The sequence below is a fragment of the Halictus rubicundus genome, chromosome 8 (assembly GCF_050948215.1).
Source record: "Halictus rubicundus isolate RS-2024b chromosome 8, iyHalRubi1_principal, whole genome shotgun sequence".
Classification (NCBI taxonomy): Eukaryota; Metazoa; Arthropoda; class Insecta; order Hymenoptera; family Halictidae; genus Halictus; species Halictus rubicundus.
In genome coordinates, this window is record NC_135156.1 from 7,748,352 (window position 1) to 7,763,746 (window position 15,395).

Genomic DNA, 15,395 nt, shown 5'->3' on the forward strand with positions numbered 1-15,395 from the left:
AAGTCAATCTCGACGAAAGGATCTGTGTCGGCCGAGGATAGACAGTCGAGGAAAATTTGAAATATCAAAAGGAACTGATTTTCGGCGGGTGGAAAAATGTGGTATATTGAAACATCAGTTTCATATTGACCTTTCAAATTTCAATTCGAACCGAACCGTTGTTACTCGAATTTTACCGTCGAAATGTCGAATTGGCTATCTGTCGGAGTCGAGTGAAACGTTCGCGTGTAATCAAACGGGGAAAAAATTTACAAAATTCCCGGTCGGCCGCGTCGAAGTACGTACGAAAATCGTGAAATATACATTTAAAAGATAAACGAAACATTGATCTCCGTTCGTGCGTTAACTATTCGAATCGATCGCAGTCGGACGCGTTCACGCGGAGCGTTCCCCATAACTTGCGAAACGGACGCGCACAATCGTTCGTCAATGTAACGAGTGAACGCGAGCTACCCTAATCCGTTTAAATGTCGTTAACCAAGTCGTAGGATCCACCGTGCGGTAGAGCCTCGGCGGAGATACTGAAGCTTTGAAATCGCATTCATTCAAAGATACGTGCGCAATGACTTGCGCTCTCGCAGTTTCCCTCCTAACACCTATTTCGCTCTCCTCCATTCCCATCCCTCTTGTTTAGTTAGAAACGTCAGTTGACACGGTGTATTAACACCGATACGTTGCCGAAATTAACCACCCTTGATTATTTATCGTGGGGGCGCCCACTCGCCGATAAAACTCCTCTTCGCGGAATCACTGTAGTCACCTTTTGGAGAACGCGTTGACGCGGTGTTCTGTTTCCTCAAGGACCTTTCTTCACAGATTTTTGGGAATTTTTCAGGACTACAATGGATCCAAAAAGTATTTGTACATTGCCCAGAAGCCGTTGTATTCGTGTATTTGCACATTTGCGAGAATATAAAATGTTAAAAGAAATAGTACAAGAATAAACCTGGGCTCTGACCTTGACTTTGACCTTCGCGGTCAAAATAATAATAAAAATTTAAATGAATAACTCAAAAAAAAAGGAAATAATACAAAAATTTTTGGTGGTTCAGTTAATTTGGGTTAATTGCGTTGGCCCCCAAACCGTGTTAGCCCGGGGCCCCAAAATGGACGGTCCGTCTGCGAAAATAGAAGTTTCAAAATGAGTCCAGGTTTATTGTCGCACTATTTTTTTTTTTAAGAAATTATCACTGTTTAAATATTAACAATTTGATCCACTGTATTAACTATTATCACTCCAACTGTTGATGTCCGGCGTTGTACTCTAAATGTGCCAGTCGGGCACTCCTGTTTTCGAACGTGCTTCTTACCCATTCCGTTGAACATTGTTTTCGAAAATTCTTCGCGCTCGGCATTGTGATCCGCAATTGTTTATATGAAGAAAAGGTCAAACTCTGTTCAGTCACTTATACGCAGTCAAAAAGGCTCATGCAGCGGTGGACGAATGAAAATTTTTTAAAACTTAAAAAAAATTTTATTTTAGTTCATTTTTTTGAAAATCTAAAATTGGAATTTCTGTATACTAGACGGTTTTTAAAAGTTGATAACATTCACCTAATCTGGGCCATCCTCGCCACCAGATATCAGATTTCTTTTGTTTATTCGTTTGCTTTCACATAACGAAAAAGATTTTCTACACTAAAAATTTCAGGGTACATTATAGACTATTTGTTACAAGTACAGTAACATTTTCAAAGTGTATCAAAACTCGCAATAATTATCTATTACATTACTGTAATTATTATTAGAGTAATTAGAGTAGCTAGAGTAGGTGAATAATTGGCTTCAACTTCTTTTGGTAAATAAATAATAAATTCGATAAACAAACGTAAGTTGGATACGTGAAAAAAAATTAATCAATAGCGAAATTTGTTTTGCTGATATTAATTGTATACAACAAATAACAACCTCGGCATAAGTGAAAGAGCTGTATGTGATCTAATAACAGTACGACGAAGATAAGTGGATAATCGATAGAATTGGCAGAATTTAACGGGGATAAAGAAAGTGGGTTGCTTTCCTACGCTCTGCGGGGAAATAGAGGAGAAAATCGCTTGGGGTCTTGGAGCTGTCACTCCTTTTTTCCACGTGAAGATTTTCAAAAAAACCCTTCCAACTCTCTCGAAAAAGGGTCAGGGCAAAAGATATAGAGTATCGTATGTATTTTTCCCATTAAAAGCGTATAACCTTCGATGTCCTCACTATCAGTTCGTTATCTGTATAATATTATAACTATCTAAGTTTAACAATAAATCAATATTGCTATTCATCTATTCAATACACTCAATGTAATTGGTTGCATAAACTTGCTAGCAACTACTATAATTAGGAGTCGAAGATATATAGTTAGTCCATTCCTAGCTCGAAGGTGATTCAAAATTACTTATGAATATTGCTCTGGTTAATATCATTTCGCAAGAAAATCGCTAAGTTCGTACATATAAAATTGTTGACTTGAGACGTAAAAGAGTTTGTAGGAAAATATTTTTTGTTGCTTATCTATTGCATACAATCAAAATAGTTTTCGTTAATTTTATATTTATTCCAATGTGTGATTCAGTTATTTATCATTTATAATGAATTTATAAGGAATATTAATATCTTTTAAATTAATTTTCGAAATATGTTTTTCATATTCCCGTAATTTTTTAATGGTCTATCCCTTGAAAAACTATTTGAACGTCTAAATAAATATGGAAATCTGCTAGTGACAAGTCTGATGAACGAGGTTAACATTCAGGAACCGGCACAGGGACTTGACATTTTAGTTCTGCATAAAATGACACAATAAATTAAAGTTCATTACATTTTTCTCAACTCTCCGTGCATGATCTACATATATTTCATTACATTACTGATATTCTTATGAAGCAATGCTAGAAATGTTTATTCTTTTCCTTTTCAAAGCAATAGAATTTATACACTATCCGCAATTACTGTAAATGTTCCAAAAAAATAAGTTGACATTGTTATGCCGTAAGAATTAATATAGTAATACCGCAATATGTGCGGTGTAACAGTAATAATAATTAATAAAGAAAAAGAATTAACAACAAAAGAAAGAAAGTCAATATATCAATCGTTTAAACAGGGATTTCCCCTAAAAAGTAAGTCAGTGCCATCTATCGAAGATTCGTGCGTACCACATGCTCTGTTGAAGTTTGCATATTTTGTTTTCGCCTGACTCTGTTTACCGCAACCAGAAATTTCACAAAAATGAAATTAAAAAAGAAATCGAACGCAGTAAGAGTTCCACCTCTAAAGAAACCTATAAAAGTCAAACGCAAATCATCGGATGTCGAAGGGGAATCAACTGTATCGAAAGCGTTAAAGAATGTTAAAAAAGTTTTGGAGGTTAGTTATCACGTGTACAAGTATAACCTGTAAGTACATTACGAAATTTGACGAAAACTGTATTTAATTCGACAGGACAAAACTGCAAACTCGACGAAAAAGGTATCAACATTGCGAGTTAAAACACGTAGCCGTAAACCAACAAAGAAAATAATAAAAACAAAAACAGAGAATACAAGAGGTATTGTATACGTGGGTCACATTCCTCATGGCTTTTATGAAGAGCAAATGAAAGATTATTTTACGCAATTTGGAAAAGTAACCAGAGTGCGAGTTTCTAGGTCGAAAAATGTAAGTACATTTTAAAAATTTTGTAAAAAAACTTTATTGAGTATATTTACTTTATTACTAATAATATCTTTGAAAATCTCCATAAAATAAATTTACTAACGTCGATAGATTTACACAATTATGTCCAATAGTTTAAAGCCACTTTCGAGGACTAATGTAGAAGTGCTAAAAATTGGAATTTTTGTATTCTAGACTGGTAAAAGTCGTGGTTATGGATACGTTGAATTCGAACATTCAGATGTAGCAAAAATAGCTGCGGATACGATGAATAATTATCTAATGTGTGGTAGATTACTGAAAGGTATAGTATGAAGATTTACCTAGCATTCTATATAAATAAGTATTACTTCATTTATGGTAAATCAAAGTCAAATAAAATTTTATATTGTTTAGCTACATATATTCCACCAGAGAAGCAACATAAACGCTTCTTTGCTGGAACTCCATGGTCAAGGGAGGTCTATCCAAAACTAATAAATAGAAATGCCACAAATAGATTAAGAAATACAAGTACGAAGAAACAGAAAAGTTTTGTGCAGAGTACACAAGCCAAATTGTCTGCTCTAGAACATAAATTGAAAGACATGGGCATTGATCTCACATTTGTACCAAGTGACGTGAAGGCATAACAATCGCCTACATACCTTTAATGTTAATAGTACATAATTACAGCGCAGAATTTGAACTTAAGTATTATAGACACATTAAATGTAATCTTCTTGTATAAAATACTATTTACAGTGATACAGTAGTATAAGCTTTCCCAAATTTGAATAAAAATAGTTGGTCAGGAAACCACTTTTTCTTGATTATTTCCTGCACCACCTTTCGTCCTCTTCCATTTCATTCGTCTATTTTGGAACCAAACCTTCACCTAAAAAATACATAATTATATAAAACAAGAATCAATTATACTTTTGCGTCTCTGGAATGTAAATCCTGATAAAACAAATGTAAACTGACAAGGAGAGGCCACGTCCTTCGGGTCACCGATTCGGTTGAAACTTTGCACACTTATAGATCTCGTTCTCCTCTTTACGAATATATACCATTATAGGGGCAGATACCCAATACTTTTCGAGATATTGATGATTGAAGTTTCATTATTTCCCATGTAATGCCGTATTTTTTGTAGCCTACAACAAGAGTCGATGTGGCGCAACGGTAGCGTGCCATGTTTCAGCCGGACGACCAGGGTTCAAATCCTGCCGACTAACGCATTTTTTTTTAATTTCATTATGTTTTATCATTGCATATTTATATTATTAATTTCAAACGATTACATTTCACGCATAAAATTGCATTTTGAATAACAAATAACATGTATTTCGTATTTCATAATTCCATTTAAATTATATAATCAACACGGATCAGACAGGATGTCAGTATCAATCAACGTTCGAAAGGACAATAACATATAAGGGAGTAAAGACCGCACTTGTTTAAAAAAAGGTAGATGAACTTATGTCACATCACACAAACGTAATAGTAACTTGTTCGAAATCCGGAAAGTTGACACAAGATATTTATAAAGAGTTCTTAAAGTTTAATATATATATTTAATATATAAATTACTATTACTATTTAATTACTATTAATTATTATTCAATATATGACAATAGTAAATAATCCTGTTGTTAGTAAATAAATACATGTTATTTGTAATTCAAAATGCAATTTTATGCGTGAAATTTAATCGTTTGAAATTAATTTTATGATAAAACATAATGAAATTAAAAAAAAAATGCGTTAGTCGACAGGATTTGAACTCTGGTCGTCCGGCTGAAAATTTGGCACGCTACCGTGCGCCAAACCGAATCTTGTAGGCTAGAAAAAATACGGCATTACATGGGAAATAATGAAACTTCAATCATCAATATCTCGAAAAGTATTGGGTATCTGCCCCTATAATGGTATATATTCGTAAATAGGAGAACGAGATCTATAAGTGTGCAAAGTTTCAACCGAATCGGTAACCCGAAGGACGTGGCCTCTCCTTGTGAATGATTAATTTAGGGGTATTCTCGTATTGATTCACCTGACGCTCTGTTAAATCCAACGCCACGGCTATTTCATAACGGCGTAATCGTGTCAGATAATTGCTGTGCGCGAATTCATACTCCAGATGCTGAATCTGTTGTTTCGTAAATGCGGTCCTCTCCTTTCGAGGTTTCTCATTGGTTAATCTTTTCCCTGCTTCTGAAATTAAACAATTTCTTTCTTAGCTGCTTAACATCTTATTTTTTAATTAAATAAATATAACATACACCTGAATCTCTTTTTACACGGCTACTTTTGATACCGTTAAAGCATTTTACTTTCTTGTACATATGGTTTTTTAATAGTTCTCGTACACTATTTTTAAAAGTTTCTTATACATGGCTTTCAACTGTAAAAACTGTGTAAAAAGAGATACTATATTTAAAACAGTTTAAATATAACTGTTTAAAACCAATTGAAAAACATTTGCATAAGTGTGATAAGCATGCATTTACAAGTGCATCATCGTCAACACGTTCACCGGATCAGACGCCATTAGACTTTTTTCTTTGGGGAAAGCCAAGAGCCGCCATTTACCAGTGGGAGTCTATCACTCTAAAAGGAATGATGAATCATAATCTGACGTTTATATTGGTATCACAATTTTAGAATTGGATCATCCTTTTGTTGTTTAACGTCTCTTGATCTCGATTGACACAGCTCAACTATGAATGTTGATGATTTTCAGAACTTTGTTGTCTTTTCAATTTTTGAAAAATTGTCGAATGTTAAACCGTGATCATTTCATTAAAAAAAAAAGATATAGCAACAAACTTAGACTCATTTTAAAGCTTGAAAACTGAAGCTTCAAAACGAAACCACTATTATTGTTGTAAACAATCACAGTTTGAATACCGACAATTTTTTAAGAATCAGAAATTTAATAAATAATTTTTGGATCCACTGCGCATCCGAAAAAAATAGTTGAGTAGAAAGGAAATTTAGTTCGTTTCTTTTTTTTACGAAAGTAATAACGCGCACTGTCGTTTTGTTTATGGCGGCATCATATTCGATGCGTCATTGACAAGTTGGAGCGGTGGTTGCTGACAAACGTGCCGCTCGCGTAATGGAAGTTGCTGGAATCGTAGGATGATCTGCGATAATGCAGAGAGAACATGGTCGGATCGCAGCTCGGGCTCTTAGCTTTGCTTCCGTGCCGCTATCAGAACCATAATTGCTGACTGACGTCAATCAGTGGAAGCTTCGTTGCACGATTTCAATGGCCAATAGCTGTCAAAATTTTATTCAACGAGAATTCCAGCTTGCAACCACGAATATCTTATTCTCTTTTTATTTCGTTACTCTTCTTCCATTCGAATTTTTAAATAACCGCATATATTATCTTTTACATTTTCACCGCAAAGAATAACGAAGAAGTAGCAAAGTTTAAAATGCATATGATCCCAACTATTATTTATTATCCTGATATTAGTACTACTTTAATTGTTTTTACTGTTATCATTTATTTTTTAGTGTCAGTAGACGCTTGGAATTAAAAAAGATCTAGTAGATCAGATAACTATTTAATGTTTACAACAATATTTGTACGACTTTTATTTAAACGTGCTATTACTGGCAGATAGGCTCTGAGACGTTAGCGTGCAATAATTTTCTATAACTTCGTCACAGCAGTTGTAGACTAGAAAAATATTTAGACTACCATGGGCTTCATTGTAACCATATTGGCGACAGTAAAGACATCAAATGAGGCTATTAGAAGTTAATTACCAACATACTACCTAATAACAGCGTTCTTTCGTCACCGATGCTTGTCGCACCCTGCGGATATTGCCACAAGTGACATTTAGCTTCGTCTCCTGCGTTCTGCACTGTATTTTGAAGAAATGGAACCTCCCAAGCACGAAACATCGTGGTGGTGATTTCACGGTCTTGAGTTTTTTCGCAAATAATGTCCTGATCTTTGTCCAGATAATGAGTATCATCTTTTTCAGTATTTTCGTTGTAATATTGCTCCCACCTTATTATACACAAGGAAAGATTAATAGTAACTAATCATTAAAATAGACATTTGTAGACTGTAGATGTTTATGCAAAATAAAAATATTTTAAATCAATCGTAAAGAAGAAAAATTGTATGAAAATGTGTTTCTTCTCTTAATAATTTTAATAAGCCGTTAATAATCTAACAGTATTCCTAAATTCGTGACAATACATAAAATCCACAGTCTATTCACTATAATATGGCATAAATAAATAAACAAATCGAACGGCTTCAATGAAAGTGAAATAAAATGAAATTGTGTCAACTTTTCAATAATTTCAGTTTCCTATTTGTCACATTTTTGTAAATATTTGTACGCTACAAATATTTCATTCGTATCACCGTAAGCTATTATTCGCTGTAAACGTTGAGTTTCATTTATAAAATAATTCATGACGTCAGTAATAGGATTAAAACTTCCTACCATCCTCACACCACGAATATTGTGGCAGACAAGATCTCGTCCTAATAAATGGCGAATTTATATTCACGCTCTTTGAGTATTATACTATTCCTAAGTACATATAAGAAGAGATCATAAGCTTCGCGAATTTCCTTTATGAAATATGAACATTAGTTAACAGAGAAAAGTGATAGATTACGATGTTCCTGGAGTGTTACACTACGCGTTCCAATTTTACAGAACGACGCGAAGCACGTAAAACTAATTTAACTTTCATTACGCAAAATACGAGTTTGCAATCGGTACACACGTGTAATATTCGTAGCAAATATGTTATTTGTCATTTAAGGGTGGACACAGACACGTACCAAAAATTTCTTTCTACGAATAGTTCATATACAAGGACACCATAAATCAAATAAATACTTTATCGTGTTAATAATCTTTTGTCGATAAGTTATGGCAAAAGTTTTCATTTGTTTGTAATGTTTGTAATCTATGCAATTTTTTCAAAAAGATGAGATACAATTCATCGTCTGTGAAAACTTCGAAAAATTTTATTCGTGACTGAAACTACTACAAATTAGATTATTATATTATTATTAATTAAATTGAAGCTTCTGCATGCACCGACAAAACTGTTATTATCTGTTCAAGCATAAAACGATGGAGGCAGCCACCATTTCACTGAAATATTTTCTTATTTATAAAAACACTGTTCGAAGACATTGCACTTCGTTTCATCAGTTTGCACGCTACGTTTACCTGTACATCCGATCATTGTTCTGTTCGAAGCCGGAATGCGGGGCATTTGCAACATAAGGCGAAGCCAAATTAATTTCGTTGGTGCCATTCATCGACGTCGGCATATTGCAAAGATGCGATAAATTATTCCAAAACTTCCAATTCCCAGGACAACAAGAACTTTGGAAATTCAGTTGGAGGTACGGCGAGGCGGGAAATGTAGTTTCCAAGGTATTCTCCAAAGATACTTCTTCGGGCTGCTCCATTTTGTCTAGAACGGAATGAAATGTTATTCGACGTCTATCAAGCAGAAACGTACAAGTTGCTTCTTAACTGTATTCCCACCAATTCCACCAAGAATTCGCACATTTCTACGGCCGAAACGAGCTGAAGCAGTTTCTCTGCGAATTCCCATTTACACATCAGCAAATATCAACGCAGAGAATTTACAAGATATCAAATATGGCCTTACAGAAATAATTTTCTTACAATTTGTGTACGGACGTTTGCAAAATAAAAGCAAGCGTGTTTCACCGGCAATGATAATGACCAGACTTCGGATTTTATGCTTTAATTACAAAAATGAAAGAAACATAAAACACTAAAAAATTGAAATGAACATAATAATGACGTGTTATATTACTTTTAACATTAATGCACACTATTGTTAACAAAGTAATCACAAATACGATTGACGTTGACAACAATGAGAAATTTTGGATAACTCGTGTGCAAGTCAAGTCAGAAATAAAGTTTAACGGAACACATGGCGTTTGACATTATTTGTTCATAAATTATTCATAATTGTAGAGCATTGGAGTGAGATTAACGTTGACAAAAGTGGCAAATTTGAAATCACTCTAAAAGAAAATTGATTTAAGTCAAACTTGAATGCTTACTTTCCCTTCACCTTTTTGTCTCCTGGCAGCTTCTTTCACTTTTTGTAATTTTGCAACAGCCGAGCACGTTAAAGGGAACACTAACGTCAGATCGAGCACTACTTGTGAACCGTCTTAGCACTAACTCGGAAATGTCAAACAAGCAGACGTTAAAGCACTCCGATAGGCTGTTAGAAATCGGGGTAGATGCATGGTTGGAGAACGACCGAGTTGTGGGAGGAAGGCTGAGGGGCACACGAAACTTTTTCTGAAATTCATCCGAGATTCATCTTGTCCAAACAAATCTTAATTACTGAGGGAAAGTACGGACTGACATATTTATTCCGCAAGTAGAATTTATATTTCACCATCTCAGTCTGGATTTAAGATTATTCGTGTTTTAATTTTCGTTTAGGAGTTGCAGTTTACCGAGTATAATTCAATAGAAAATTATTGTTTATTACAAATAAACTAGCCAAACATATGTCTACGGAAATGAAATATTGAATAAGTTGAATCAATCATTTTTTGTATAAGTTATCATTTTTTGTAGGGGCACACGCAAATAAGTACTAATAAAATATATTTCACTTCTTGTCATATTTGTGAACATCCTCTACCAAAAACTGTTTCCTGCGCCTGACCCCCGGAAAAAATATTTTATAAGCCGATAGAACGAAACTAAAACGTTTTCCAGTTACTTTTCCCAACGGAACGAATGTGTACATCCCACAAAAACAAAAACTGAAAGCGCCCATACTCATGGCCAGAGGCACTAAAATATTGAGTTCAAAAAAACATTGGAACGAAAAAATATCTTCAATAATTCCCTATGAAAAGATTTTTGTAGTTTTAGTGATTGTAAAATGAGAAATATGAAATTGGTCATGTAACCGATGGCAGTTTAACGTTAATTTTTAAATACATTTTGTTAAACTCCGATTACATAATTGGCACGTTACACGGCTTAAACGTCACGAGTGGCAAGACAGCATTTTATGCAAAGTGAATAGAGTAGAATTCAAAGCTTTTGCAAATAATTAGGGATTCAACGTTCCATATCATGCATCCCAATATTAGTTCAGAATCGTGCGCATTAAATACCTCCGGGCACTGCATATGTACACATCTGCAAACTGTGTGCATACTGTGTTACAAATTTGTACAGAACTTTAAACGATCGACTGTGCACCATTAAATCTGCGAAATTATTTGGAACAATTGCAATTCATAATTTTTCACTTTAATTAACATAAATTAAGTGCCACATACTTCACGAATTAATGAATTACCGCAAATTGATTCGTAACGGAAATTAAATAGTTATTACTGTTAAATCAAGGTTCTGAATGTGTTACTGATTAATAATATTTATGCAGATAATTCACAGTTAATAAATCACTTTCAATGAACGTTCAAAGCTAACATATTTCTAGTTTAAGATACCTAAATTTTTCAGTGTTCCACTTAAATATCGTATAATAAGAATATTGGTTTTTTAAGGAAACATAATTTTCTATATAAAAAAATGTATTGAACTTTTCTTGTTTTTCAACCATTTTTAAAGGTACATGTGACTCCTTAAGGAATCGAATTAAATCTGATTTTCGTTTCGAATCAACACACGATCTCTTACCGTGGAATTAGATTATAGGAGATTTTATCAATGACCGATCATTAACATAAATCAATCTCGAGCCGACCTAAGTAAACAGGGGAAATGTAGAGCGTGAAAGTAGCTGGAGGGCAACTCCCCTCGCGTCCTGGAGCTTCCTCCCTGGAGGGTCTTGCACCCTCCAGAATTAGTCACGGCTATTGTTTAGCTTCCTTTTTCAGCTGATTTTTGGCTGGAATCGTGTCTGCCTGGGAAACAAAGTTGTTCGTCACTGTAATTCGAACGTGTGCTTGAACAGGAAACGGAGTTCCGTGAAACACGAGAGACGCGTTCTAGGTGCCACGCAGTCTGGGACGACGCCCCCAGGGAAATATTTCATCTTAGCCCCTGGTCTCCTGAAAAACTTTCACCAATATTATTGTTCTTTCTTTTCCTTGACGTACCAAACGATGATTGGTGAAAGTATGAGAAATGTGTTTTCAAAAACAACAAGCATGAACGTGTTTATGTTTATTATTACACTGCAATTCGTAGGTCTTCACAAACATAAAAGCAATTCAGGATCATCGACATAATATTATTAGACGATCAGTGATACCGTGCGTTTGCTCGGACTATGAAATATCATAGCTTTTCTAAAATTCCGTAAAAATGTACAGAGTGTAAAGAAATGTTTGGTCTTGGCTGCCATAGGTGTATTCTATATCTTCGGATCGATTAAGATCTATAAAAAAAAGGGTAGCCGAAAATTGACCTTCACCTTGAATTTCAAGGTCAACTCTTTTTTTTCCATTGAATTGTCTTCTACGCGTCAATTAAATTATCGGAAAACAAAGTTATTATATTATATATGTACGTTCGATCGCACGTATTGTCGTCGTTCATCATCAGCTGAAAATCTTCACACGATAGTGAACATGTGCGACTTCGTCCTGCAAGATAAAGTTCCCATAAAGAGTTAGTTGCCTGGATTTCTCATCAACGATGAAGAACTCTCCTACGATGTCACTAGCTTAAAAGCTATGTAGCCACACTGTCCATCGCAGTGTTACTTGTTGACTGTTTTACGAACGGATTCAACCACCTGAAATACTGAAACAATGCAAAATATTGTTATAATTGAAAATATTGAAAAATATTGTTTCCTTTCCGTATTATTTAATTCAGTTCTGAAACTATTGTAATATAAATGCATTTTGAACGAACCTTAAACTCACTGCTCTTACATATCGTGGTAAATGTGAATTTTTCATTTGTTATTTAATCCCTATTTCCTAATGTTATTCATTTAAATGTTAATTACTTTAATAAGATTCCCACTTATTCTTTGACCCCAAAATTGTAGATAATCTGGTTAAATAAAGTAAGCATTTTCTAACATATTATAGGGTAAGGGACCCAATTACTGTAGGGGTACCAGTTGCCTATATTATTTATACTTATTTTTAAAGCATAACGAATATTAAAAAAGAGACATAACATTAACTGATTTTAATGAAACGAATTTAATCTCTTTTTTAATATTCCTTATGTTTTAAAAATAAGTATAATTAATACAGGAAATTGGTACCCCACAGTAATTGGGACCCTTACCCTATGCCCTTATATACCAAAATAATACCGAGCAAATGCGATGCGAAAATTGCTACCTCGCTGAAGGGATTAATAATATTTAATAATTTAAGGAATTTTATGATATTTTTCCACAGCTCAAAAAACAATTGAATTAACGTTATAACCTATTTTTCGGAAGTGATTCGTTGCTGTCTGTAGAGGAAACAATAAAATTGTTTCTCTTTTGCAAAGCTTTCATAAAATTATTCATGACAGCATATGAAACGAAATTTCCCCGATATGTTAAAGTAACCAATTACTGGTGTGTGTAGAAGTATTCTTGAAAAGAGCCACTACGCGAACAATGTGATTACCTATGTGCAAAACTCTTTTGCAGAATCTCATAATGACACGCAACGTCCGACCAATTAAAAATTGTAACACTTTAATCACCATTAGTACATTCATTCTTTGACTGAGATCAGGCTCCATGAAATGTGTGCTCGCGTCTTTCATATGTAATAATTTAATAATGGAACATTCCTGTTAAATTGAAATTATCTTAACCATATTATTTAAATCACTACACAACACAATATTAATTCGTAGTTCTATCGACAATGATTTCCCAGCATTCGTTTAAATTTCGTTTCAGTTGTCAGATATAGAATTATTTATGGATTATACGCAAAATGATCAATATAGTAAGTACAAAAAAGAAACAACAAACAGAACAATTTAAGAATATTGCCTTTATGACATCAAACCAGCAAAATGATAATGTAGTCGATAAGAATTAACAACAACAACAGAAACAATATGAACAAATTGAAAGTTACAAATCATATTGTAACATAACCATATATCATATAGTTTGTATTATATATGCTATATGAACCTCATATGGTTTAAAGCAATAAATAAATAGTAATAACAATAATGCCGCTTAAAAAGCAAAAGGTTCTCCGTCGAACATTTAAATGTATCTACATATAAATTTTCGTCACCTTTTTATACGGTTTTTTTAATCATATATAGTTCTGTATTTTTTAATATCTCGGAACGTACCTCCCATTTTGCTACAGGAAACGTATTTTTTTGCGTGGTTCTTTCTTACGCCATTTTTCGAGGAACGTGTCTTCCACGTAAAAGAAAGAGTTGAGTATACATATTGCAACTATGAAGGCTATTGCTAAAATAAATTCTGATCGCGAACGTGTTAAACTGAATATTGGTAATTAATTTCTAGTTAAAATCTCGGTCCTGTGACCGCTTTAAACAAATATGATTTCCGACGTACAGGCGTACGATTTTCACTTTGTGCAACCGTATGTTACGCTGAAGTGTCTGAGGGTCCCAGCGTAATCGATATAAATAATTGGGAATCTCGAATATACACTGATAATAGAGGCTGTGAAGGAACGTACGAAGAAAGGAAGGAACGTTCGAAGAATAAAGTTCTTCGTTGGCTGGCACTCGAAGCGCCGGTGGAACAAGGACCGGCATAATGAGCCATACAGAGTTTCGTGTGGTCCGCGAATGTTGCTAAGTAAGGGATTGATTCACGGCCAGTTATAATACCGCCAAACCAAAGCCCTAATAGATTCAGGTCAATGCCACTGCCGTTCTTCGAAGTCGTTCATTATGTGAGAAGAGAGGGCCCCGTTCTCATGCCACACAGGTTGCTTGCAATACCTGCGCGGCAGCCTCGGCCACTAATTCCCAACGAGCGCGTAGATATTCGAACGAGCCATTTTTTTTCTTTTTATTATTATTATTATTCGTCAAGAAAATTGTTTTTCATACAAAACGTTCGACTCCTATTAACACGTCGATCACTGCGTCACCCTCGGATAAGTGTCGTCTTCGTGTCGCATTCGCTTAACTTTGAAAAAATTAATCTTCGCAATATACTCGGCGTACTAAACTCGATTCAGGTCACCTTCATTTTTTAATTTTTCTTTGCATTAAATATTTAGGCGTACAAATTAATTCGTGGCCATCGCAATTAATCGAAGTTTCTTTCTGCGATATTGGAATTTCATTAATTAATTGTAAGATGGGGTGAATATATAAAAAGTAAAATGATCAACTTTACAAAGAAGTGCTATGAATGTACTTGTAAATCTAGCAAATTCGATTTTGCGGAATTTTTGCGTTTACCGATTCGCAGGTGTGGAAATTATCGAGTTATCATAAATGAAATAATTGTACGAGTATATGAAACAAATATTTTTGACGTAGATTAATGCTTTTTCGGTTTTATATTCATTTCACGGAACAATGGAACCAAGTGAAATTAAATTAAGTGGACAATGAAGCAGAGGAGAATACAGAGAATTATTATGGATTGCAATCGGGACGCTTTAAATGAAATTTATAGCTAACCATTTATTATATTTCCATATTCAATACTGAAAGGAGAAAAGATAGAATCTGACAATTAAATGGATTTATCTGGTATCGCATATTTCATAGGATAAATGGACAAAAAATTGTGCAGCGAAGTGGATA

At 34.3% G+C, this 15,395-nt stretch overlaps 2 protein-coding genes across 2 annotated transcripts; one reads left to right on the forward strand and one right to left on the reverse strand.

Moving 5' to 3' along the window:
• Window positions 1–3,131: 3,131 nt before the first annotated feature.
• LOC143356731 (MKI67 FHA domain-interacting nucleolar phosphoprotein-like) lies at window positions 3,132–4,440 on the forward strand. The gene is made up of 4 exons (XM_076792642.1): window positions 3,132–3,354; window positions 3,430–3,645; window positions 3,838–3,946; window positions 4,039–4,440. The coding sequence occupies exons 1-4, from the start codon at window positions 3,217–3,219 to the stop codon at window positions 4,272–4,274; spliced, it is 699 nt and encodes a 232-aa protein (XP_076648757.1). The 5' UTR covers window positions 3,132–3,216; the 3' UTR covers window positions 4,275–4,440.
• Window positions 4,392–9,100, reverse strand: Btn (buttonless). Its single transcript, XM_076792618.1, has 4 exons — window positions 8,856–9,100; window positions 7,425–7,663; window positions 5,684–5,844; window positions 4,392–4,519 (listed from the first exon to the last, which is right to left on the reverse strand). Exons 1-4 carry the CDS (start codon window positions 9,098–9,100, stop codon window positions 4,433–4,435), a joined length of 732 nt encoding a protein of 243 aa, XP_076648733.1. The 3' UTR covers window positions 4,392–4,432.
• Between the last annotated feature and the right edge of the window lie 6,295 nt (window positions 9,101–15,395).